Here is a 27,213-nt window from a genome sequence, read left to right on the forward strand (position 1 = left end):
CCTGGTACAGAGAAGCGCCATGATCGGCGCCAAGATCTTTGTGAATACCCGCGGGGCTGTCGCCAGCCCAAAGGGAAGGGCGACGAACTGATAATGACGGTCGCCAATGGCGAAGCGCAGGAACCTGTGGTGAGATTCTGCGATAGGGACATGCAGATAGGCGTCCCGGATGTCCACCGACGCGAGGAACTCCCCTGGAAGAAGAGAAGCAATAACTGAGCGGAGGGATTCCATCCGGAACCTCCGCACCCGCAGGGACTTGTTTAACAGCTTCAGGTCCAGGACCGGACGCACTGATCCCTCCTTCTTTGAGGAAAGAAACGTTCCGGAGGTCTGGAAACGAATTCTATCTTGTAACCGGGAGTTACATTTTCCAGGGCCCAGGCGTCTTGAACGTGAGCCCTCCAGACATGCTGATAGGAGAGCAGACGGCCCCCCACCGCAAGCGGTGGGGGTGCCCCTTCAGGCGGAGGACTGCTTGGGAACCGCGGGGCGGGCAGAACTCCCCTGGAACTGTGCCCGCGGGCGCCAGGAAGGTTGAGGCTTAAAGGAAGACTTCTTGCGGGAGTCCTGAGAGCCGCCGGTGGAGGGGGCTGTCGCAGACCTGGAGGAGGAGAAGCGCCGAAAGGACTGGTTTCTAGAGCCAGAGGGGCGAGCTCTGAAGGCGCGCTTGGACCTAGATTGGGGCAGGTGTGTACTCTTGCCCCCCGTAGCGTCAGAGATAATCTCATCCAGCTTAGCACCGAAGAGCCTGGAGCCCGCAAAGGGGAGGTTAGTGAGGGAGCGCTTGGAGGAAGCGTCGGCGTCCCAGACCTCCCTGCGCTGCGTGACCGAGAGGGCCGAAATCCGCGCAAAGAGAGTGCTGACGTCCAATGAGGCCTCACAGGGGAATGTTGTCGCCTGAGACATCTGGAGGACGAAGTTCAAGGTGTCCGCAGAGGCATCCTGCTCCGCGAGGTCCTGATGATGGCGCTGCAACCACACCGAAAGCGCTCTGGCTACCCAGGCAGAGGCGAACGTGGGCTGCAGACCTGTGCCCGCCAGAGAGAATCTGGCTTTGGAAAGAGAGTCCAAACGCCTGTCAACGGAGTCCTGTAGGGAGGACCCATCCAGGACTGGTATTGCCGTATTCTTAGCCAATCTGGCCACCGGCGGGTCGACCTTAGGAGGAGAAGACCACTGCTGCACTTTATCTGCCGGGAAAGGATAAAAAGTATCCATACGCCTCGCAGCAGAAAAACGGTGATTAGGGCGTTCCCAAGCCTTAGAAAGGACCTTGGCGAACTCGCCATGAATGGGGAATGTGACTGCCTCCGGTTTTCTGGAATGGAAGAGGGGGAATTCCTGGCTACTAGTAGAAGGAGGTTCCCCCTGGATGTCAAAGGTGTCACGTACCGCCGTGACCAAGTCTGCCACCATGGTGGAGAGCTTAGGTGAGGGTTCCGGCTCTGTGTCCTCGTCCGAGCCGGACCTTTCCCCTTCAGACCTGTAATCCCTGCAAGAGGGAGAGGCTGAACACGCCTCCAGGCGAGGGGGGGAAGCAGAGTCATCCGAGGAGGGATGCTGCTGCATACGCTGCCTCTTAACGGTCGAGGGTCCTCTGTGGGGGGCACCGGGACGTGGAGCGGTGCGAACTACAGGCACCACAGGCGGTGGATCAGTGGACGCCATGCGTTCCATAAAGGCCATGGCCACGCGCGAGACTATAAAGGCCGCGGCCGCCCTAGCTATGGCAGAGGCCCAGGAGGGCTCCGCGGGCTGGTTTGGTGGAGGGGGAGGAGGATCCTGTACCAAGGCAAGGCAAGAGTCACAGGAGCCTGTAACCGATAGTGGCAAGCAGCAGACCTTACAGGATCCCAGTGGGACCTGAGGTGTCGCTTTAGATTTGTGGGGGGCCCCAGGTCTTGGCATGATGGCGGAAATCCCGGAGTCAGGGTCTCCTACAGCTTTGCGGAACACTATCTGTCCTACCGTGACCTGTGAGGAGCTGGAGTAGCATTCAAGCGTAGAGAGGCGCTGAGGCAAAGCGGAAGCTCCGCCCCCCAGTCACGTCACAGAAAAAAATTGCGGTAAAAATGACAAAAGGCAGACCCCGGCTCCGAAAATGGCGCCCACCGCCAGAATGCAGGGAACAAGAAGGAATCCCTCCTCCCTCTCAATCAGCCGGCCCTCCCAGATCCACAGGTAAGCCCTAAAGAACCGTGTCACAGTGTTAGTACAGGGGGGAGGGGGAGCTTGCAGGAGAGCCGATGTACTTATCTGAGTCCTGCAGTCTTCACCCTCTGTACCGGACCAGCAGGGGGGGGTCACCTCTTCAGTCATCTGGCACAAGGAGTGGCAGTGCACTGGATAGAGGGCAGGACTAGGTGACTCCGGATCTGGTAGGCCACCGGAGCTGCAGGTCGAGCCCGGTTCCACTTATCTTCTGGGGGGAAAGGGAGGTAGCCGGGGACGGCCATTCGACCCCGGCGCTCGCTCCACTGAGAGACCAGGGAGGGACGCACCATGCGACCCTGCGTCCTCTGTTTAGAAAAAAACTAACAGGAGAAGAAAAAACTACAGGGACAACCCTGCAGGAGCAGGAGTGTCACCTCCTTATCCGACACTAAGCTAAAACTGAGGTCCTCCTGTTGGAGCATGGGGGTATAGCCAGTGGAGGAGGAGCTGTTTTTTATTGTTTGCATAGTGTCTCCTCCTAGTAATGGCCTAAGCTATACCCATGGTCTGTGTCCCCCAATGGAATGGGCGAGAAATAACTTTTGGTAGAAATCGTGCGTTTTGATCAACTTTAGACTAATGTGCTTTTCAACATGCAACACCTTTCAAGTGCAACTCTTTAAGTGCACATAATGAATTATACCAAAATGTAATATTATGGATATGGAATTCACTTTGTCATCACTGCCTACTGACCATCACCCAATTCTCTCCTCTCCAGGTATGTCTGCATTGAACCTAACTGCTGCACCCAACTTTTCTTTAAGTGCACATACTGAATTTACCAGAATTGACCCAGAAAGGGACAAAATGTAATTACAGACATGGTTAATGCAAACAATGTTTCTATCTTTCGTCTTACTTTTCAAAAACCTCCTGAAACACCCCCACATCCATTCACCCAGCAAGGAACTATTCATCTCTCCCTCCATCTCACCTGGCCGCTTGCACAAACCTTTTTGGTAATGTAAAACACTTCCTTCCCAAACAAACACAGATACCTCCTGCCCTCTCTTATTCTCACCTATTAACACTTTCTCCGCTTCTCCTTATTGCTAGTATATCTCTCCAAATCCAGGCCCCCCTCAGCAAATTCCCACTATTACCTCTACCTCCTACTATAAATCTCCTTCTACAAATTTCTGCAACCCCTTAAACCTAATAACTATTCCTCTGACCCCTGATCATTTGGTTCCTCTTGCAGGAGCATTATGGAACAAACTGTCCTACATTCATGACCTCTTCATCTCTCAAAAACTTTCCTTTCTGGGTCTCACAGAAACAAGACCAACAACTCTTCCCTTGCTGCACTCTCTTATCGCGGTTTCATTTCACTCACTCACCACCACCACCCCATCCGCAAACATGGTAGAGGAGTTGGTCTTCTCCTAAAGCCCAACTGCACTGCCACCCTCCATTATGCTCACTTCATTTGAAGTACACTCTGTTCGCATCTACTCTCCCTCCAACCTCCAAGTAGCTGTCATTTACCGCCCCCCAGACCCAGCCACCATGTTTCTTGACCACTTCAACACTTAGCTCCTACACTTTCTTTCTGGCGACATCCCCACTATCATCATGGGTTACTTCAACATTCATATTGACACCTGCCACTAAGCCGCCTCTAAACTCCCATCACTCTCATCCTCCTTTGGCCTCCGCTCCCACCCACAGAGATGGTCACACTCTGGATCTTATCTTTACCCGCTTCTGCTCCCTATCTAACATTTCTAATTCGCCTCTCCCCCTATTCCCCCTATTCGACCACAACCTACTCACCTTCTCTTCATTGGTCTCTTCTGCTGCTCCCCCGGTCCACACATTAGCACCCCCCCCGCCCCCGCAGGAACCTTAAACATCTTGACTTTCACTTGCTTTCTGACTCTCTTCACCCACACTCTGCCATTTGTTCCCTCCAAGACTCAGATACTGCCACCACCCTGTATTGCCCCCCTCACACACAATAAAACCCGAAAAATCAACAGACAACCCTGGCACACCAACCTGACCAAAAAACTCAGACAAGCTTCCCATTCTAAGGGTCACTTCACCGCATACAACAAATCCCTCCTCATTTTCAAATCCTCACCTGCTGATGCAAAACAGGCCTACTTCTCATCTCTCATATCTTCCCTGTTCCACAACCCTTAACAACTTTTTAACACTTAACTCCCTTCTCCGTTCCCCAGTGCCACCACCCTCTCCTCTCAGCTGAGGACTTTGCCACATACTTCAAACAAAAGATAGTCAACATTAGAGAAAGATTCAGTGCACAGTCCCCCACAGACCCTCTACACAACTGCTCAGTCTTCTTCTCCCAAAACCCGCTTCTCCACCATTACAGAAGAAAAACTCTCCACTCTACTTTCCTCGTCACACATCTCACCACCTGTGCACTTGACCCAATCCGATCCCACCTCATCCCTAACCTCACCACAGTGTTTATCCCAGCCCTAACTCATCTCTTCAGCCTATCACTAACCTCTGGTGTCTTCCCCTCTGCTCTTAAACATGCTACCCATCCTCAAAAAAAAACTTCACTTGACCCATCCGCTTTGTCCAGCTATCGCCCCCATATCACCTCAAAAGCTACTTGAGCAACATGTTCATTCTGTCCTCTCACCTCTCCTGTGCCCTCTTTGATCGCCTACAATCTGGCTTCCGACCCCACCACTCAACTGAGACTGCCCTTACCAAAGTCACCAATGACCTACTAACAGCCAAAACCAGAAAACTTTACTCTGTCCTCCTTCTCCTTGACCTGTCCTCTGCCTTTGACACTGTCGACCACTCCCTTCTGTTACAAACTCTCATCTCTTGGTATCACTGATCTGGCCCTCTCCTGGATCATATCATACCTCACAGAACGGACATTTTGCGTCTCCCACTCTCACACCACCTTCTCGTCTCATTCCCTCTCTGTTGGTGTCCCGCAAGGCTCTGCCTCTGCTCTTCTCCATCTACACTTTTGGCCTGGGACAGCTCATAGAGTCCCATGGCTTTCGGTATCACTTTTATGCTGACAACACACAAATCGACCTCTCTGACCCAGACATCACCACCCTACTATCCAGAATCCCACAATGCCTATCTTCCATATCCTCAGTCTCCTCTTGCTTTCTAAAACTTAACATGGATAAAACCGAATTCATCATCTTTCCCCCCATCTTGCTCAACCCCCCCCCCTCCCCCCCAACAGACCTATCTATCACGATCAATGACTGCAAACTCTCCCCGGTCAACTAAGTCTGCTGCCTTGGAGCGGCCTTGGATTCTGCCCTCTCCTTCTGACCACACATCCAAGCCCTAACCACCACCTGCCGCCTCCCACTCAAAAACATCTCCAGCATCCGCGCTTTCCTCAACTTTGAGTCTGCGAAACGAATTGTACATGCCCTCATCATCTCCCGCCTAGACTACTGAAACATTCTCCTCTGTGGCCTTCCATCTAGCACTCTCGCACCCCTCCAATCTATCCTCAACTCTGCTGCACTACAGATTCACCTCTCACCCTGTTACTCCTCTGCCTCTCCCCTCTGCCAATCCCTTCACTGGCTCCCCATTTCCCAACAAATTCAGTTCAAAATACTTAAATACATACAAGGCCGTCCACAACCTGTCCCCTCCCTACATCTCTGAGCTACTTTTCCAAAACATCCCCACGTGCAATCTCCAAGCCTCACAAGACCTCCTTCTCTCCTCTTATGAACTCTTCCCACAATCTCCTCCAAGATTTCTCCCGTGCATCCCCCACACTCTGGAACTCTCTGCCCCCAACATATTAGACTCTCACCTACAGTGGAATCCTTCAAAAGAAACCTGAAAACCCACCTCTTCAGACAAGCCTACAACCAGTGACCCTGCTGCCTCTATACCGCCATGACCAACTTCACCCTCACCTACTGTATCCTTCTCCTATACCATGTAGATTGTAAGCCCTCATGGGCAGGGCCCTCTCTCCTTCTGTACCAGTTTGTAACTCGTCTTGTTTAAGCTTAGTGCAATTGTCTGTATTATGTATGTATACCCCTTTTCATATGTATAGCGGTATGGAATTATAAATAATAATAATGTGTATGGCCACCTTAAAGAGGGGGGTGTATAACCAGCCCTGAGGAAACCTATATGAAAAAGCTTGCCTCCTCTCCAGAGGTCTAGTGTCAGGGACTTTACGATTCTCGCAGCACAAGTGCACAGGATCTATCTGACCCTGGTTTTCTTACATACCATGGGTTCTCTTCCCATTTCTCATAGCTCTATATCTAAAACAGGCAGGAACATCATTCTCTCTTTATGATGCAGGGATACCCAAATATTCTCTCTTTTTGAATACGTCAATACATTCACTATCCACACATTGTGCCTTGTGGGGGGTTGATTATCTTAGTAGGTTTGGTTGAAGAGGCCCATACACAGTGTGAATTATTGCCCCAATAAATAAAAAAAATGAAGCAACTTTGCAACAGATCTTGCTTCCTAAAATGCTTCCTACTATTTTGAAAAGGAAAATGACTAAAGGATCAGTCTACACAGTTGTTGTTGATCGGTAGTTTATCTGTAGTAACAAAACAGTAGGGAATTTTTAACCAAGAACTACTGCAAAATTGACAGGTCCATGAGTCGATACATAAACTGCTTTAATGTCTGCCTGTCTATCTGCGCACATCTTCAGTTTGTGCCCGTTACAATAATGGTATATGACTTACGTAGATCATAAGTCACATAACGTTTCATAACCTGTGTAGCTGCACCAAACCTTCCACACGCAGCGACCCTCAGTATAAGCCTTCACAGTATCTGTACCTGATTGGTAGCTTGGATTAGCTCCTGCGCCTTGGCTCTGCTCGCCATGTTAGCTTCTTCCATCTTGAACAGCAAAGCAGTCACTGAAAAGAAAATCAAATACAACAATGTTAAATATTTCATATACAAGTTACAACAACCCCTATCATTCACATTTTAATGTATATGAGCATCTCTGACTATCCTTTCAAGGGATATGTTTAGCATTTTTTTTACTCAAAATAAAACCCAGTAAATACAGTCTATAACTTGTTTTACGGGTCCGGATATCGTCTTTATTATATTCCAAGGCTGGATCACAATCTATTTCACTCCTTGTCAACTGAACCTCTGTATAGTTTGCACTCGAGAATTCTGAGAAGTGTCTTCTTTGCACCGGGCATTCTTTTTTAACTCAACATTCATAGAAAATAATTTTTTCTTAGAATTTTTGGCTGTTTGCTTTTTTAATAATAGTATGACTACTCTATTGTTCTCTTGGTAGGCCCGGATAAAGATGTTCACAGAAGAGCATTGCACTAACCAATATAATGTGTGATGCTCTAATAGAGTTAAATTAGCCTATATGCCGTGCTAAAAGTCCAAACAAAGAGGACAGGAAGTAGAATACATGGATAGACCTTATAAATGTATATCCCAAAAAAATAAAAACACTCTCTTTGTAAAAAATAAACATATAGATTAATCACATTGGTTATTAATACATGATAAATTTGATGGAAGTGTCCCTTTAAGAAACATTAATATTAGGATTGCGTATGTGAGGGTTTATTAGCTTTTTGACGGTTTGCAATGAAAACTAGCCTACATCACAAAATCCACTACAGTGCTTCTGATAAAGAGAACTCGGGCTGACCCTTTGGTGCAAATTAAAATTTTTGGGAGGTATACCCCAGGCAAAATAACTAAAAAAACTGTAAATACTATTGCCCAGATTTACTAATGTGCCTGTGTCTACAATGTGTATAAACAGTGGCACAAATTGGTGCAACACTGTGTCTACACTTTCTCTTCCCCCCCCCCCCAAGTTGTTAAAAGTGAGGTGGGGCTGAGCTTCATGGAAAATGTGGTGTGGCCTAAGATGCAAATTTCAACGCCAAAATTGCACCCCAATTCTGCCTCCAAGTAAATCAACCAGTGGTATATAGTAGTAGAGGAGAGTTAGACAAGTGTTTATCCCTGCACCAGATTCCTTATCCAGCCTGATTCACTGTGATAAATCTGATGGTGGTCTAGACAGCCGGTCTGAGCTTACACCATCTATAGGATTAGTAAATCTGTGCTGCAGTGTGTCGTTTCTAGTGCAGGACCTGAGGGGTGGTGTCCTTCAGGTCCTGTACTGGATACACCACAGAATCAGTTACTCCCTATATTGTTCCTTTAAAGGAACACTAAACCTATTAAATTTGCAAAAATGTATTCCTCCCTTAATCTCCTGCTTTCAATTTGATTTATCTCATATTAGAGTTAAAACTTAGAAATATTTAAAGAAATCTGCGTCCAAAGAGACTTCACTATTCTGTACCTCGCTCTGGCTGCAGCAGGAGCCTCCCCCGTGCCCTGTTTGGACAAAAAGACTGTGACACCAAACTCCTATCCTAAGTCCACTCCTCAGCCATTCACCGCCAAACAGGAACTGATCTGGAGGAGAATAGCTTACATTCTCTGCAAGGTTTCTATAAGAGGCAAGATTATCTCCTATTTATGTACATCATTTATTTTGAGAATGGGCCAGAGAGAAAAATAAAGTGCAGTCATTCCTGAGGCCAATTGCCTTGAAATAGCTCATTAGAAGAAGAAGAAGAAAAAAAAATAGCGGTTTTGTAATACTAAAGGGCAGCTTTACAAAGCCTGTGTGCCATACTGTGCGTTTGGCGGTTAAAAGTGATATAAGGCTTCATGCAGACAAGCATATGTTTTCATCCATGTGCGGTCTGCATTTTTTCTGGATAGCACACGGACCCATTAATTTCTATGGGGCCATGTGGATACGTGTGGTCATTCCACAAATTGTAGAATATGCATTGCAGACAAGAATAGCCCCTTCTATTGATTAGAGAGCGGAAAATACATAACGCACACGGAAGATATCCGTATTTTGGTGAAACTTTCTTTGTAGCCCAATATACAGACCGTGTGCATGAAGCCTAACAAGCAAAAGATGACACGTCAGTTTAAAGAAGCACTCCCACAAAAATCTTTACATCATTTACCTGTCTAACAGGTCAGAGAATTAAAAAAAATTGTGGGAGTGCTTCTTTAAGACTGCATATTGTCTTGTGTGTATGAAGCGGCAGATACAGGTGAATGAACCTATAAATACAATATAATGTATAAACTGATAGCCCAGCTACTTCCTAGTTACCCGATTCTGCCAAAACGGCATATATTACAGTTTCCACAGGAGGTTATTACCGGCCTTACCGAGAGCCATGGATGGCAAAGATATGCAGCGATAAAAGATAAAGCGGGCTGGAAAACCCGGCAGAATCAGGAGACTAGGAAAAGCAACCAAAAACCCCCATGGGAAGAGTTAGGCCCCTTTCACACGGGCGAGTATTCCACGCGGATGCGATGCGTGAGTTGAACGCATTGCACCCGCACTGAATCCTGACCCATTCATTTCTATGGGGCTGTGCACACGAGCGGTGATTTTCACGCATCACTTGTCCGTTGCGTGAAAATCGCAGCATGCTCCTCTTTGTGCATTTTTCACGTAACGCAGGCCCCATAGAAGTGAATGGGGTTGCGCGAAAAATCGCAAGCATCCGCAAGCAAGTGCGGATGCGGTGCGATTTTCACGCACGGTTGCTAGGTGATGATCGGGATGGGGACCCGATCATTATTATTTCCCCTCATAACATGGTTATAAGGGAAAATAATAGCATTCTGAATACAGAATGCATAGTACAATAGGGCTGGAGGGGCTAAAAAAAAAAATTTAACTCCCCTTAATCCACTTGTTCGCGCAGCCGGCATCTCTTCTGTCTTCATCTGTGAGCAATAGGACCTTTGATGGTGTCACTGCATTCATCACATGATCCATCACCATGGTGATGGATCATGTGATGGACCATGTAATGAACGCAGTGACGTCCTCAAAGGTCCTATTGCTCACAGATGAAGACAGAAGAGATGCCGGCTGCGCGAACAAGTGGATTAAGGCGAGTTAAATATTTTTTTTTTAACCCCTTAACCATGTTATAAGGGGAAATAATACAATCTACACTACAACTAACCCAAACTTAAACTTCTGTAAAGAAGTTCGGGTCTGGGTACCACAGTCGGTTTTTTATCACGCGCGTGCAAAACACATTGCACCCGCGCGATAAAAACTGAACATCGGAACGCAATCGCAATTGCGTTCCTACTCGTGCGGATTTGTCGCAATGACCTAATCCGGACAGGCCCGTGTGAAAGAGGCCTTATGGAATCAATACTGATATGTGTGTGTGTGTGTGTGTGTGTGTGTGTGTGTGTGTATATATATATACACATACATACACACACATCTAATACGCATAGCTTTGTGTGTGTGTGTGTGTGTGTGTGTATACACATACATACACACACATCTAATACGCATAGCTTTGTGTGAATAAGCCCTAAAATAGTATGGCCTGCAAACAATAAACCAGCAGTAGAAGGTATCTTATAGCAGCCAAAGTAGAACCTGTGCTATCCAGTAGTAATTTACAGGGGAAATCCACCCAGAATTTATTTTCTATTATCATGAAAGAAGAGATCCTCCTTACAGTCAGATCATCACATATTTCCAGAATGAAGGGGCTGTATTGCTCCTTGGGAGCCATGAAACTGATTCAGCCAGTCAATTATGTCTACGATACGTCTTTATGGCAATTTCTTTTTTGTGTGTTCACCTTTAAAAGACAAAGGACATTAAAGGGGTATTCCCATCTTAGACAATGGGGGCATATCGCTAGGATATGCCCCCATTGTCTGATAGGTGGGACGGACCCACACCTATATCGAGAACGGAGCGGGGAGCGCTGTGGCTGGAGGACCCCCGATTTGCCGGGGTCCGCCCACCACCAAGCGCTAATCCCCACCTCTCCCATAGAAGTGAATTGGGAGCGTGCTGCGCATGCGCGGCCCATGCTCCCATTCATTTCTATAGGGCAGACGGCAATAGCCAGCACTCGGCTATTTTCGGCGGCCCCATAAAAATGAATGGAGAGTGGCTGCGCATGCGCAGTGCGCTCTCCTTCACTTTCGGGGCTCCGTCCTCGAAATAGGTGCGGGTCCCCGCGGTGGGACCCGCACCTATAAGACAATGATATGTCTCCATTGTCTAAGATGAGAAAACCCCTTTAAACATGGTTTTTGAGCTGTAGGCAGCTTGTTCTAGAGCAGGAGGAGCTGAGTAGATTGATATATAGTTAGATATATAGATATAGATATATAAAGTCAAGGAGGCGGTCCTATCAGTGACTGACAGCTATCTGAGTATACCCAGTCAGAGAGAGCAGGCTGTCAATCACTGATAGGACCGCCTCCTGGACTTCAAAGCCCAGAAGGAGCAGGATTAGTAAATGAAATATAAGTTTAACAGAATCTTTAATCACAAAACTATATATCGTTCTGCTCAGCTGCTCCTGCTCTATTATATGTTGCCTGCAGATTATACTGCACTTTCAAGGTGACAGGTTCCCTTTAAACAATGTAAATGTTGCCTACAGCAACCCAGTTTTCACAGTTCCAACGGTTTCGGAAGTGACCTTATTGGCTGTCACTGACAACAATCCCTCATTATAAGGGTTCATGCACACGACCGAAGGCTGTTTTGCAGTCTGCAAATTACGGATCCACAAAACAGATACCGACCTTGTGCATTCCGCACCATAATGCGGACAAAAATAGAACCTATAATTTTGCAGGTGGCACAAAACCACTGTCCGCATCTTCTGGGGCACCATTAAAGTAAATTAGTCTGTATCCGACCAACAAAAAATGTGTACTGAATGCGGACCCAAACCACAGTCATGTGCAACAGCCCTAAAGGTTCAAGTGTAATTATCATCCATCAGCTGAAACACAGAAGCAAATGGCTTGTGCATGAAATTTGGCCATAAGAGCATAACGAATACATAAAATGCATTGGCTATGCAACTCTTTTGCCAACACCAACAATGAACTTTGCCGTACTAGCAATCCTCTAGAAATAAATCATTTACACAAGTCTGATGGATGGGTGGTGAATTAACAGACAAATATACTCACATGCCAGAACACCACTCGTGGCACAATCTACTCCTGACTGCAGGTTCCAAGACATTGGCGCAGGAGGTGGCGGAGGAGGATGGGCTGGACGGGGACCCTCTTCTTTAGGTTCTGAAATACTATCAACCTCCAAGTCAATACTTCTCTCTGGGTCTGGAGGGAGTTCCTCTGGCATAAATGACACATCTGGAGTCTTACAGCTACTGTCTACAGTTTGTGAATCAGGAGTGAGCTCCTGCTCATTGGCTGGCTTGGGCGGACTTGGTGGTTTCACTTTAATCTCAGACTTCTCCGTATCTGACCAAATTGGTTCATCTTTGGTTTCAATTGGGCTTAGGACCTCCTGACTACAGCTATCTGCCTTAGACTTTTTGAGTGAGGCCTTTGTCTTTAGCTTCTTTTTCTTCTTCTCTAGAGTTCCCTTGGTTTTAACAAGAACCCCTCCACCTCCTGCACTCTTTACCTTCTTAACACCAGTCTTCGTTTTTAAGCCTTTTAATTTTTTAGGCCTTAAAAGAGGCTCTTTTATATCTTCAGTTTCAGGTTTGGGCCGACCACCCTTTATATCTGCCATCTTTTCTTCCGATTTAAGGAATGGAGAACGGCTCTCTCTATCACGACTAAATTTAACCCCAATGGAACCCGCTTCTTTCACAGAGGTTGTGCTGCTTACTCCTTCACGAATCAAAACAGCCACTTTAGACTGAAGTTTTACCTTTCTGGTTGAACTTCCTTTGCCGTCTTTATGACTCGTTTTAATTTTTTTTGGAGTCTTATCCTTTTCCACACGAACCTTTTCTCTGTCTAACTTCAAAGGCTCTGGTTCAGGAACATCTTTGAACCGCTTCTTGTATCGTTCACGGCTATCATCTGTGTAGGATCTATCACGCTTTCTATCTCGCTCTTTAGAGATTTTCTGCCTACTCTCTCTGTCTTCTTCAACCCGCTTTGTGTCAAATTCCATGGGTAGCCTTCTCTTGCCAGAATCAGATTTCCCTGAACGCCTGTCAAAAGGTCGATTACATTTGCCATCCCTATCATCAAGAGTTTCACGGTCAGAATAGGTTTCAAAGCTTAGTCCTTCAGAATCATAGAGAACTTCTCTTTTTCCAGACAGCTCAGGACTGCGCAGCAACTCCTCCCTATCTAATTTCTCTTCTGGATTGATAGTAATAGTTCGCTTAATAGTAAAAAGATCAGCATTATTGAGATCCTGAATGGAAGGTGGCACTACTGACCGACTGTCACGCCGTCTCCTTTCTAACAGTGGAGGATTTTCAGCCTTGGGTTCATCCAACAAGTGCCTTGATCTGGGTTTATCTTTATCCTTCCTTTCATTGGAGTGGCGGGAAGACCGTCTGTCACGGTCTCTTTCTCTGGATTTAGAACGTGATCTTTTCTTTTTTTTCTTTGCATCTGAACGATGTTTCTCTTTGTGTTTATCTTTTCGATCTCGGTCAGTACTACCAGAATTAGACCACCGATGTCTTTTCTCCTTTGATTTTGATCTACGACTTTTCCTCCTTTCAGCTGATGTACGAGAGGACTCTACAGCAGATAAGCTGGTGCTAATGGAAGGTGACCAAGAACGCGATCGCCTTCGGTCTCTGGACAGAGATCGAGAAATCTTATTGTAAGAGCGTGACCTAGAACGCTTACGGTCTTTACTCTCCTTCGCCAGCTTTTTTGCACTAGACCATGACCCAGATGGTCTTGGTTCTTTTGACCTTCTTCGTTCCCTTGATCTCTTTCTCTCTCGTTTGGGCTTTTTACGACTATGCGAGCTAGAAGGAGAACGAGATTTTGACTGCTTTTTAGGTCTTGTGGGTGACATTGACTTTTTACGATACCTCTCTCTGCGCTGATTTGTGATCTTTCGCCTCAGGTCTAGCCCTTTCCATCGGTTTTCCATTTGGTTTTCACCAAAATCAATCTGCAAAGCTCCTTCCTCATCTGAATCTGCATGCAAAGACAGAAAGTCATCTCCTTCAACCATTCTAAGTGGTCTCTCAATTACACGGCATCGGCTGCGGAACAAGGGCATTGGACTAAAACAATCTTCATCTGGTTGGACAATTTCTCCCTCTTCAATTTCGGAATCATATTTCCGATCAGAGTCATCATCCCGATCCCTCCTTTCAGAGGAATGTCTCCTTTTGTGGCGTGATCTTGACTCACTTCCTAGTTTGGCAATTTTTTCTAACCGTAAGTAGGATTTCATGTCCGGCTTTGCTAAAGACTCTAGCGATACTTTAATTTCAACCTTAGATTTAGATTCCGCTTCAGATGTAAAGTCTGTTTTACGACTAAAGTCTTGACCAACATCTACAGTGAATACTCTCCTTATAGGCTCTACTGAAGTATCTGATGGACTGATTTCATCCAAGGTTGAATCAGCAGCTGGTGGCTCATTTACATTTTTTTCCTCAGATACTTTTGAAGTTTCTTGTAGCTCCATTTCATCTGTTGTGTCCAGGTCTATGCTGGAGCTAGGACTGTAAGGTTCAAAATCCAGTTTTGAAACGTTTTTGGAGGCAGAGTCTGAGGGATCTTTGGGAAGTCTTTGTTCTTTGTTACTGTCAACTTCATTACCACCCTCATGCTCGTCAATCCCCTGAAATTTATCACATTCATCAGAGTTTGAACCTTCCCTGTTTTTGTCTATGCCAGCATATTCTTGGCTTAAACTATTTTCATCATAGATACCAGCCAAGGCCTCAGATATTCTACCTTCGGGGTGAGATTCACTATCAATATCATCATCGTCATCGTCCTCATATGGTGAAGGGCTGTGCTCTGAGGAACTTGGATTAGAACCAGTAGGATCGAAGGGATCATATTTTTGATCCTCCTGTTCATCCATTTCCTTCCCTGGGGAGTCCTCATAAATATAATCTCCATTCCCATTTTCCTCATCTGTTGGGTGAAAAGGGTCATAAATATCTAGGTCCTGTGACATTGTTGACTGTGTGCCACTGCCGCCTGCAGACCGTGCAGGATTCTGTGAAGAGGATGATGAATAGGAGGAACTTGAATCTGTCTTCTCCAAAGAACCATCAGGCTGTGTATGTTGGCTGTTTGAGGTGGACCCTTCTCCACTAAGTGGTCTTTGCTGTCCGCCCGTTACCCCAGTGCCATTTCCTAGAGCAAGTCCTACGGACACTAACGCATGCGGCTGATTTTTAACAAACTGAGTATTGCTATTAATCAGTGTAGTCCTGTTTGAGCAAAATTTATTTTGTACCCTAGAAATGGAGAAGGCATCCATTGGACTGTTCTCAGGCCACAGAAGTCCTGGTACTACAATTGCTTTAGAAGGACTCTTCTGCTGTAAAGTCCTGTTCAGATCTTTGTAGTGAAAATCCTTTGAGTTCTGTATTACATCACATTTTGTGCTTAAGCTAGTTCTGTGCAATGTCCTGGGCATACAAGGATTAATATTTAGAGGGTATTTAAGGTGTTCCAGTGAATCCTCTGTTCTGGAAGGCCTAGATGCTGTCTCTTCAATTGCTGATTGTCCTTCAGTGAGTTGCAGCCCTGAGGTACTTAGGCACACTGCAAGAACAGGAAAACAAAGAATAAGCAAACACATAAGCAGGATATAAAAGATAACAGAATTTAGTAAAACATCTAAAACACAACCAAAGGACGGTTTACAAGGGGCGAGGATCGGGTGAACGCCCTTTCGAACACTTGTTCCCAATACTGCCTCATGTAAACATGCCCTTTGATCAGCTGACATGCAAGCTAGCAGGCACAAAAATCATTAGTTGTCTGCAGCAAATCGCCATGTGTAAACAGGGATGTGCTGCCGACAAAGATGACACTAAGTGCCCAAATGATCACACTTACAATTGTTCACCACAATAGCAATGACAGCTCCATGTAAATAGACTTAAAAGGCGTTTTCTGATATTTTTTTAACTGATGACCTATCCTCAGGATAGGTCATCAGTATCTGATCTATGGGAGTCCGACACTCAGGACCCCCACCAATCAGGTGCTTGCCGTAGCACTGCGGCCTTCTTGCAGTTTTGCCTAGGCCATGTGATATCATGGTCACCAGTCACATTGCCTAGGGGTAGCTCAGCCCAATTGAAAGGGGCAGAGCTGTGATACCAAGCACAGCCAATATACAATGTATGGCGCTGTGTTTGATGAGATGAGAGAAGGCCATGGTGCTACTGCGAATGCTGGTGACTTCTCAAACAGCTGAAAATCTCGGAAAACCCCTTTAAAACGAACAACAATTGTTATACTGGCATGCTTAATACAGGCAGAAAATCTGACAGTGTAAATGTCAGATTTACACTGTAAGTAGTAATAGTAAAGGGCCACATACCTGATTTCTGGAATCTCCAGTGTCTGTCTCTGAAAATTCCCGACCGTGTACTTGAATAAGCTTCAACATCGCCAAGTCTAATTTCTGCCATAAATTCAACTTCATCCAGTTCCTCCAAGGAACTTAGGGGAAAAAGAATAAAAACATGAACATTTTAAAATTAGTAATTAGAGGGGTCAATTAATGTAGAAAACAAGTCCAGATGAAGTGTCCGAGAATCTTTGGTCATGATCCATAAGAATAGAGTGCCTAATTGGACAAATAGATTGTTGATTCTGCTGCTGGAAAGCCCACAATCAGCAAATATCATGTGGTATCCACTGAACAAAATAGAGCGTATGGACATCCTCTTCCAATGGAGTGAGAAAGATACAGAAAAAAATAAATGGGCACCAATTTCATGTCAAAGAATACACACTATTGTCCATTCAGTCAAATTTCCTTATTAAGTTGCAATCAATGTCAAGCACTGATACTCACTATAAATCTTCATACTGTAAGTTCTCTTCTAAAGGAGACTGGAGACGAGACCCTGGTGTGATTGTACTAGAAGTCTTTTCAAAGTACTCCAATGCATTAGCCAGACTAGACAACAGATCAGTTGTGGGCTCAGGAAGCTGAAAAGAAAAAAATGTCAATACATATAGTTACAAGGACTGTCCTATCAGCAAAGACTGTAAAATTCTTGTAATCCACCAAATCTGTGGCATGTTCGTAACATAATCAGCAGCATGTGAATAACATTTCGAAACCCCAGCCACAAGTGTTCTGCTGCAAGTTGCTGTGGTTTTGTGGCATCAAGTGCACCATGTCTGGACATGGCCCAACAGTGGCTACATTGCTTGTTAGTGACAAATAAAGGATGCCTACTCCTAGTATTTTTTCCATACTACTTACAGAATTTTCATTCTCCGCATGGAGACAATTTGTCTCTTCAGGATCCACTGGCCTCATCAATGGTTTCTTCTTGCAAGTCTTTTTTGATTTTGAACACTTTGATTTTAGGTCTACAAAATAAAAGAAATAATGATTACGCAAAAAGAAATGACAAAATAGATCTCTTTATGGTAGGGCATCTACAGGGCATTCTAAACAGTGCACAATTCCTGGATGAAGCCGGTGTGCAGCCCTAAGCCAAACCACCAGAGGCATGCACAATTTGCCATCAGTTGCCCCCCATGTTGGTCGGTGTTATTAGGGTTGGGCGATATCAAAAATATTCCCATGATAACGATATTAAGAAATTTATCGCAATAACGATATATATCGCAATAAATACCCATTTAGCAGAAAAAAACACTTGGGGCCAAAAGGAGACGTTGCACTGTATGGGGGCAGCCACAAGGAGACGTTGCACTGTATGGGGGCAGCCACAAGGAGACGTTGCACTGTATGGGGGCAGCCACAAGGAGACGTTGCACTGTATGGGGGCAGCCACAAGGAGACGTTGCACTGTATGGGGGCAGCCACAAGGAGACGTTGCACTGTATGGGGGCAGCCACAAGGAGACGTTGCACTGTATGGGGGCAGCCACAAGGAGACGTTTAAATGTATGGGGCGGTGGGCCACAAGAATACGTTAAACTGTATGGGGCGGTGTGTGGTAGTGTAGGGACGCCTCTTACGATCCATCTAACTGGGGTAAAATCCTATTAGGATAATTTGTGGAGGAAGTCTTCTTTGGGAGATTTAAAAGAAGAGGACAGGGCTCCATATGGGCTAGAAGTGACATTGGGGGGGGGGGGGGGGGGGGGGGTTATTCTGTGGTGATGTCACTCTCCACCCCCAAAATAGCACTACATGAGGAAGCCGACTTCAAATATGAAGTTCTCCTACCCCTATAAATCACCCCCATGGACAGTGACAGCAGTCATTACCTGAATGAGTAGTGAAATAGCCAGGGGTTATGTTAGCAGTCAGTAGTGGGCTGTCGGTCAAAGGGCGACGCAGATGAAAACACAGAAAACACCTTCAATGTAAACCCATCAGTCTACCGGAGCCCAGTACACACGATATATACAGATATACATGTCATGTATGTACACAGTGACGTCTCTATTTATATGCGTATCACATCACAGGTGGACACTGGAGTGAAGACACATGCGTTGGTGACACATATTAAAGAGGACCTTTCATGGGTCCAAAGAATATGAACTTAGTAGCAGCCTACATAGAGCGGCACGCAGGGATCTAAGTGCACTTACTAATATTCCTGGGTGCCGCTCCATTCGCCCGCTGTGGCCCGCGGTAAGGAGACGCCAATGTCTTTCCTTCTCCCTGACAGCAGCGCTGTCCAATCACAGCGCAGAGCTCAGAGCCAGGGAGGTTTTTTTTCTCCCTGGCTCTGAGCTCTGCGCTGTGATTGGACAGCGCTGCTGTCAGGGAGAAGGAGAGACACTGGCGTCTCCTCCTACTTACACCGAATGTTGAGAAATTACCGGGGGCCACAGCTGGCGAACGGAGCGGCGCCCAGGAATAATAGTAAGTGCACTTAGATCCCTGGGCGCCGCTCTATGTAGGCTGCTACTAAGTTCATATTCTTTGGACCCATGAAAGGTCCTCTTTAATGTTTGTAGAAAGTCTTGGTAAAGTTGCCATCACAGGTTTATATAAAGTGAAGAAAAGAAAAAAAAAAGCCTGCTCGTCCCTGCAGCCAGGTTCAGCCCTCCGTGTGCTAGTAGTAATGCAGGAGGCAGAGGCCAGTGACCGGGGAACATAAGTAGGTGGAATTGGACATTTTAGAAGTAGGTCAGCACACATGCGACCACTCCTATGACGTCATTAAATACCGCGGTTTTTCGGAAACTGTGATATCGCCATATCACCGTGTTTTAATATCTCGGTATATCGTGGATACCAGTATATCGCTCAACCCTAGGTGTTATTTTACCTGGCAGTGTTTAGGGAAAGACCCTATTATGAGGCGAATGTGCGTAGTCTGTGGTTAAAGAAACAAGCAAAACTAAATATCCTACACAGGTAAAGCTTCATTAATATTTCAGCAATGTGTTGACCCAACATACCTGGAATCCTGTGGAGAGTCTTCTTGCTTTCACTGACAACTTGCTGCAAAGCTTTCTACAATGAAATTAAATATAAAATTCTTTAAGTATATGACAAAGGGGAAATAGTTCACAAACTTGAAAGTAAAGTGCCTGTACAGATCACTGTATTAAGGTGACAACACCTGCCACGAGTCCTATTAAGGCATATAGACTTGACGCCGAGTCAAGAGTTGCAAAGAAATCAGGGCCAGGAGTAAGGACTATGCAGGAACCTGGCGAAGAGGGAGGGAATGGCAGAGGAAAATTGGCTTCTACCTCATGATGGTTTGTAGCCTTCTTCTGGATCAACTTTGCAGGATACCAGGCTAAGCTGGATGGACATCTTTTTTCATTCTTACAAACTATGCTACTACACAGGAGGAGCAGAGGTGCACAGAGTGAAATGGGGCTGCTCACAATGCACTTAACTTCTCATTTGCATTTAAGTACGCTTTCTCCAGAATGAAGGAATGGATTACTGAAAGTCCTTTTACCTGGACCGAAGATCTGTCAGAATGAGCTTGATAATCTGGTAATTTGATAATCTGGCAGTGGAAAAAGCTTTCTGTTGACAGCAAAAATCATTTGAGGTCATTTATCAAACTGGTGTATAGTACAACTGGCTTAGTTGCTTATAGCAACCAATCCGATTCCACCTTTCATTTTTCACAGCTATAAGCAACTAAGCCAGTTCTACTTTACACCAGTTTGATTAATGCGGATACAGATCACTGTATTGATCGCATGCTCCCATTCAGTGAAGGCGATTGCCGCGTGTAAATGCAGTTCTCATCTCCACTGACATTCAGCCAATTATCGGTTCCCGTTTATCTACCTGATCATCGGTCCCAGGTGAAAGGTATCATTACGCTGAGCTGAGCTAGCCCTACAAGACAGTATACCTGGTTTAGCAGTGAATTTCCTGGTGACAGACTCCCTTTAAAGCTGAGAAGAAAAGTAAAGGAAGGACTTTTATGTTCCCTGACCAATGCATGTGACTTGTGGAGCACTGATTACCAGAATGATGTGTCCAGGGCAGAGCACTTCAGAAAGATCATGTTCGGCGGCGTTGGCGGGGAGCTCATGTTCATCCTCTGATAACGATGGTTCTGATGTCAGTGTTGATTCTTCTGTTACTTCCTTTTCAGCATCTTCCTTGGTTTGTTTCTGTTCCTGGCGGTCTTCTGCCATTACTGCAGCCTCCAATAGACACCTAGTATAAAAATAAAAAAAAATGTAAAAAGTTAAAAAAAAGATGTTAAGAACACAGACGCAGTGCATAGCGCAGTCATCTCCAATAATAGGCTGGCGAGAGCAAGGTGACGTTTTAATCTCCTAACAAATAGACATAACTGCCCTCCAGCGTAAAGGAGAAGACCTTGCTTCCAATCTTAGGGGCAAGGGTACAAGAAATGTGAAAATAACAAATTAATCAATTGCTCCTAGGTATAATATATTGTAGCAAACCAAGGAGTCCACAGCTGACACAAGGGGTTTTTTGAGACCTTTAGGCTAAATGCACACGATCGTGCCATTTTTTGCGGTCCGCAAAAATCGTAAGCCGCCCGTGTGCCTTCCGCAATTTGCGGAACGGAAGGCCTATTGTAGAAATGCCTATTCTTGTCCGCAAATCGGACAAGAATAAGACATGCTATTTTTTTTTTTTGTGGGGCCACGGAACGGTGCAACAGATGCGGACAGCACACGGAGTGCTGTCCGCATCTTTTGCGGCCCCATTGAAGTGAATGGGTCCGCATCCGAGCCGCAAAAACGGCAGCTCGGATGCGGACCAAAACAACGGTCGTGTGCATGAGGCCTTAAACTGATGACCTATTTTCTGGGTAGGTCATCAAATATCTGATCAGTGGAGGTCCGAAACCTGAGACCTCCGCGAGCAGCTGTTTCAGAAGGCACCAGTGCTCACGTATCGCTGCGGCCTTCTCTCATTGCACCAAGCACAGCGTCGTCAATTGTATAGAGGCTGCGCTTGGTATCGCAGCTGAGCCCCATTCACTACAATGGGGCTGAGCTGGGCCTAGGCCAAGTGACCAATAAATGTGATATCACATGGCCTAGGTAAGGCTGCAAGAAGACCGTGGCAGTGCCTTCTCAAACAGATGATAAGTGGTGAGGGTCCCCGACCCCCACCAATCAGATACTGGTGACCTATCTAGAGGACAGGTCTTCAGAAAGAAAAAAAGGTGCCCGAGCCAATACCTGGGACCCTCACCTAGTATGAATAAAAAGGGTAAAGTGCTATGGCTTTTGCAAAACAAAAAAAAAATTGAGACACGGTCTGTTGCACAGTGCTAGGTCGAAAGTGGCACAATTTTGAAAAACACTAAAAAGGTGCCACTCCATTTCATTGAGCACTAGTGCCTCTTCAATACAACAGAAGTTCAGATTGAAAGGGATAAAAAATTGGAACAGTTACTGTCCATAGAAATTTGTATAATGGACAACTTGTGACTTTCCATCGGCCCACAGGCGCTCTTACTGGACAGCAGTAATAATGAAGTAAAGGCTGACATCCTGCGGTCTACCACAATGTATGCTGCAGTGAATGGCTTCTCCAATGCAGATGTGAACAGTGCCTTTGACAGGTCTCCCCCCGATTCGTGAAAGCTTGTTCAAACAACAGCACTGTGTATGGTTGGGGTCAGCAAAGTGAATGACAAGCCACCCTAGGGCTTGACAAGCCACCCTTCATTTGACAAATCATGTACACATTGCTTTTTTTCTGTGAGGATTTAGAAATCCACAGCATGTCAACTGTTCAGATATAACACATTGCAATGCAAAGGGTGAGATCAGGACAAGTAACATGTATGGATTTTGGTGCAGATCTGATGAGGAAAAGCAGAAAAATCTGCACGGAATTTCTGCTTTGAACCTGCTGCTCCCAGTGGGATAAGCCAACCATCTAATATCCATGAGTGGGCTCCCACCCAATGGAAGATATTGGAGGAAAGGAGGATCTGAAATGGCAGCGTCTTACACCTCTATATGCACCGAGAACACGTGCACCAAGCTGAGCATGTATGTATAGAGGAGGCCGAAGGATTCTTCTGCTGGCAGCTATCTAAGGTGCTGTTCAAGGGTTTTATATTGATGACCTATCCTGAGGTCCGACACCTGCGCCGATCAGCTGTTTGAAGAGGAGGCAGTGCTGTATGCGTGCGCTGCTTACTCTTCTTTATACTACGCCACGTCTCCCTTGCAGTGGCGGCAGGGTAATGAAGAGGAAGCAGCGCTCGCATGGAGAACCATCTCCTCTTCAAACAGCTGATCAGCAGGGTGCTGGGTGTTCGATCCCCGGCGATCAGATATTGATGACCGGAGAATAAATAATCAATATATATTGTTGCACAATCCCTTTAAGAGCAAATTGACAGCAGATCTGATGCAGAAAGTTCTATATACCTCTATTGGACAGTCTGCTGCAAATAGAATACACGTACACTATACCATGACACACTTAAAGATCTCAAGACTATCACAAAAGCTAAACATGGCAGCCATTTCCAGAAGACCACACACATAGGTGGGCCATTAACCCCTTAAGGACTCGGCCCTATTTCACCTTCTGGACTTGGCCATTTTTTGCAAATCTGACCAGTGTCACTTTAAGTGCTGATAACTTTAAAACGCTTTGACTTATCCAGGCCATTCTGAGATAGTTTTTTCGTCACATATTGTACCTCTTGACACTGGTAAAATAAAGTAAAAAAAAAAAATTTTATTCATTAAAAAAATACCAAATTTGTAAAAAATTGCAAATTTCCAAGTTTCAATTTCTCTACTTCTATAATACATTGTAATACCTCCAAAAATAGTTATTACTTTACATTCCCCATATGTCTACTTCATGTTTGGATCATTTTGGGAATGATATTTTATTTTTTGGGGATGTTACAAGGCTTAGAAGTTTAGAAGCAAATCTTTAAATTTTTCAGAAATTTTCAAAAACCCAATTTTTAGGGACCAGTTCAGGTCTGAAGTCACTTTGCGAGGCTTACATAAAAGAAACCACCCAAAAATGACCCCATTCTATAAACTACACCCCTCAAGGTATTCAAAACTGATTTTACAAACTTTGTTAACCCTTTAGGTATTCCACAAGAATTAATGGAAAATAGAGATACAATAAAACAAAGCAAGGGTTAACAGCCAAACCAAACTCAATATTTATGGCCCTGATTCTGTAGTTTACAGAAACACCCCATAAGTGGTCGTAAACTACTGTGCGGGCACACGGCAGGGCGCAGAAGGAAAGGAATGCCATACGGTTTTTGGAAGGCAGATTTTGCTGGACTGGTTTTTTTGACACCATGTCCCATTTGAAGCCCCCCTGATACACCCCTAGAGTAGAAATTTTCAAAAAAGTGGCCCCATTTTAGAAACTACGGGATAGGGTGGCAGTATTGTTGGTACTAGTTTAGGGTACATATGATTTTTGGTTGCTCTATATTACACTTTTTGTGAGGCAAGATAACAAGAAATAGCTGTTTTGGCACCATTTAAATTTTTTGTTATTTACAACATTCATCTGACAGGTTAGATCATGTGAAATATTTTTAGACCAGGTTGTCACGGATGCGGCGATACCTAATATGTATACTTTTTTTTTTATTTATGTAAGTTTTACACAAGGATTTCATTTTTGAAGAAAAAAAAAATCATGAGAGCCATAATTTTTTCAGTTTTTGGGCGATTACCTTGGGTAGGGTATGATTTTTGCGGGATGAGATGACGGTTTTATTGGCACTATTTTGGGGTGCGTGTGACTTTTCGATCGCTTGCTATTACACTTTTTGTGACGTAAGGTGACAAAAAATGGTTTATTTAGCACAGTTTTTTTTTTACGATGTTCATCTATTTTTATACCATTTTTTTTTTAACTTTATTTGGGGAAAATGACGTTTTTGTTTATTTTTACATGAAACTTAATTTTTTTTGGGGGGGGGGGAAACTTTATTTTTTCAACTTTTCTTTTTCACTTTATTTTTTGTCCCACTTTGGGACTTGAACTTTTGGGGGTCTAATCCTTTACAATGCATTCCAATACTTCAATGCATTACTCATACAGCTTCCGGCCTGTGAGATCCAGGGGGCTGGATCTCACAGTCTCGTCACCGGAAGGCAGCGCAGATGCCTCAGGAAGGCATCGCGCTGCCTTCAATGCCATCGGGTCCCCCCCACAGCCCCATGGGGACCCGATGGCACCACCGCCGCACCAGGTAAAAGCCGCAAACTGCAGGTCTGACCCCCCCCGCGCATTTAGCCGAGGTGCCTGCTCAATGATTTGATCAGGCACCTTGTTTCGATCCCCACCCGCCGGGCGGTGGTGATCGGAACAACACATGACGTACCGATACGTCATGGGTCCTTAAGGACTCGGGAACCATGTCGTACTAATACATCATGGGTCCCTAAGGGGTTTTCCCAAGACTTAAATGGGTTGTCCGGGTTCAGAGCTGAACCCGGACATACCCATAATTTCACCCAGGCAGTCCCCTTGATATTAGCATCAGAGTATTCCCTTACGTCCTACCAGCAGCACAGATGGGGTTAACCACCCCCCGTGGACTGCTAGGACCGGCGGAATGTTTATTGAGCCCAAGCATAATAACTCAATTTAAACAATTAAGTATCCCCTTAAAAGGAGGGAGTCAACCCCCAGCCCACTGTGTTTTTTTTTCTGTCCTCCCGGACAGGTGGACTAAGCGGTTGATCCCCCCCCTTTCTCTGAAAGTGTGGGGATCCTTATTTCTTTGGGTAACGCGGTTGCCCCCCTTTTGCTTATGTACCTCTTTAGTTGCCGACAGCTTATCTGCAGCCAGGCCCCGCGCTGTTGCGCCTGGCTGAGGTAGCTTGGCGGCGTCCTCGTTCCAGTTTTTCGGTCCCTGGGCGCCATCTTCCGGAAGTGACGCTGGATTTCTCTGTCGTGTTACTTCCGGGTATTTTGTTTTCAATGCGATTTTTTTCGCGCTTTTCTCGTGTTTTGCTCCCTTTACAGGGAGGACAACCCCCTGGCAGTAGACGCTTTGTCAATATCCTGGAGGTTCAGGCTGGCTTCCATCTTCCCTCCGTTTTCCACGATTCCGAGAGTATTGATGAAAATCCGTCAGGATCAGGCCTCGGTGATAGCCTTCATACTGTTTTGGCCGAAAAGATCCTGGTTTACCCAGCTCACTCAGATGAGTCGAGGACAATATTGGAGGCTCCCCCCGCAGCAGACCTTGGTGTCGTGGGACACTCACCTCTGTTTAGATTCAACCTGACAGCCTGGAGGTTGATTAGTCCCTTCCCGGAGTAGAAGGGCTTTCAGAGTCAGTCCTGAGAACGCTGTGTCATTCTAGAGCGGACTCTACCAAGAGAGCCTACTCTCGTATTATGAGGATATTTTCATCCTGGTGTACCTCAAAGGAGGTGGCGTCTGCAGATCCGCCCCTCTCTGCTATCCTTCAGTTCCTGCAAGACGGCCTTGATAGGGGCCTTGCCCCTTCTACTCTAAGGGTTCAAGTTTCAGCCATCTCAGCTTGCCTCAACAGGCCTTTTTCTCAGGACCTGCTCATCAAACGGTTCCTTAAAGCTGAAAGATTAAAGCCTACAGTACTGAGACCCATTCCTCAAAGGGATTTATCAGTAGTTCTCGGGGGGTTAGCATCTCCCCCCTTTGAACCGTTAAAGGAGGTGGATTTCAAGTTTGTCACTTGGAAGCTTGTGTTTCTCCTTGCAGTGACTTTGGCCAAGAGGGTCTCTGACCTTCAAGCTCTCTCAGCACATGAGCCCTATACGATATTTTTACACAAACGGGTCCTTCTTAGATTCCTCCCGTATTTTAGGCCTAAAGTTTCTTCCTTCTAGAACATCAACCAGGTGATATCCCTCCCGGTTATGTCAACATCTTTCACCTCCTCCGAGAAACCTATTAGACATCCGCTGGACGTCTTGAGATGTCTCCGAAACTATATGGATAGATCAAAGGAATTTAGGAAAGATGAAAATCTTCTAATCCTGTTTGCCGGTAAGTTTAGAGGCTGTAAGGCATCCAAACCTTCCCTCAGTCCGTGGATTAAGGAGGCTATTAGGGAAGCCTTTGTTTCCCAATCTCTGGATCCTCCGGAGTTTGTAAAAGGTCCACTCTACTAGAGCTGTGGCTACTTCTTCTGCCGAGAGGAGTCTTCTGCCTCTCGACATGATTTGTAAAGCTGCCTCCTGGAGCTCTGAATCGACATTCATCTCCCATTATAGACTAGATGCCAGACTAGCTGAGTTTTCGGCCTTTGGGCAGACTATTCTTAGTTCTGCCAGGCAGGAAGGCCCTCCCTAGGGGTTTCTTCTTGCTATCTCCCCATCTGTGCTGCTGGTAGGACGTAAGGGAATCGTTAATTTCTAACGATAATTTGTTTTCCCTTAGTCCTAACAGCAGCACACAAATATCCCACCCTAGTAAGTCTAGTTTTTTTCTTGCTATAAACACAGTGGGCTGGGGGTTGACTCCCTCCTTTTAAGGGGATACTTAATTGTTTAAATTGAGTTATTATGCTTGGGCTAATTA

At 45.6% G+C, this 27,213-nt stretch overlaps 1 protein-coding gene across 3 annotated transcripts in view; it reads right to left on the minus strand.

Annotated features, from left to right (window-relative positions):
- The window catches only part of SCAF1 (SR-related CTD associated factor 1), a 67,379-nt gene that overhangs the window by 25,703 nt on the left and 14,463 nt on the right, over positions 1-27,213 (minus strand). For all 3 annotated transcript variants that reach the window (XM_040433955.1, XM_040433950.1, XM_040433951.1), the window contains exons 2-8: positions 20,667-20,862; positions 19,629-19,683; positions 17,501-17,610; positions 17,084-17,220; positions 16,604-16,725; positions 12,262-15,816; positions 7,021-7,103 (exon numbers count right to left, since the gene is read on the minus strand). In XM_040433955.1, the coding sequence (XP_040289889.1) occupies positions 7,021-7,103; positions 12,262-15,816; positions 16,604-16,725; positions 17,084-17,220; positions 17,501-17,610; positions 19,629-19,683; positions 20,667-20,840 (4,236 nt within the window). In that variant the 5' untranslated portion in view covers positions 20,841-20,862. The remainder of the gene's footprint in view (positions 1-7,020; positions 7,104-12,261; positions 15,817-16,603; positions 16,726-17,083; positions 17,221-17,500; positions 17,611-19,628; positions 19,684-20,666; positions 20,863-27,213) is intronic.

Source organism: Bufo bufo, chromosome 1 (assembly GCF_905171765.1).
Source record: "Bufo bufo chromosome 1, aBufBuf1.1, whole genome shotgun sequence".
Taxonomy (NCBI): domain Eukaryota; kingdom Metazoa; phylum Chordata; class Amphibia; order Anura; family Bufonidae; genus Bufo; species Bufo bufo.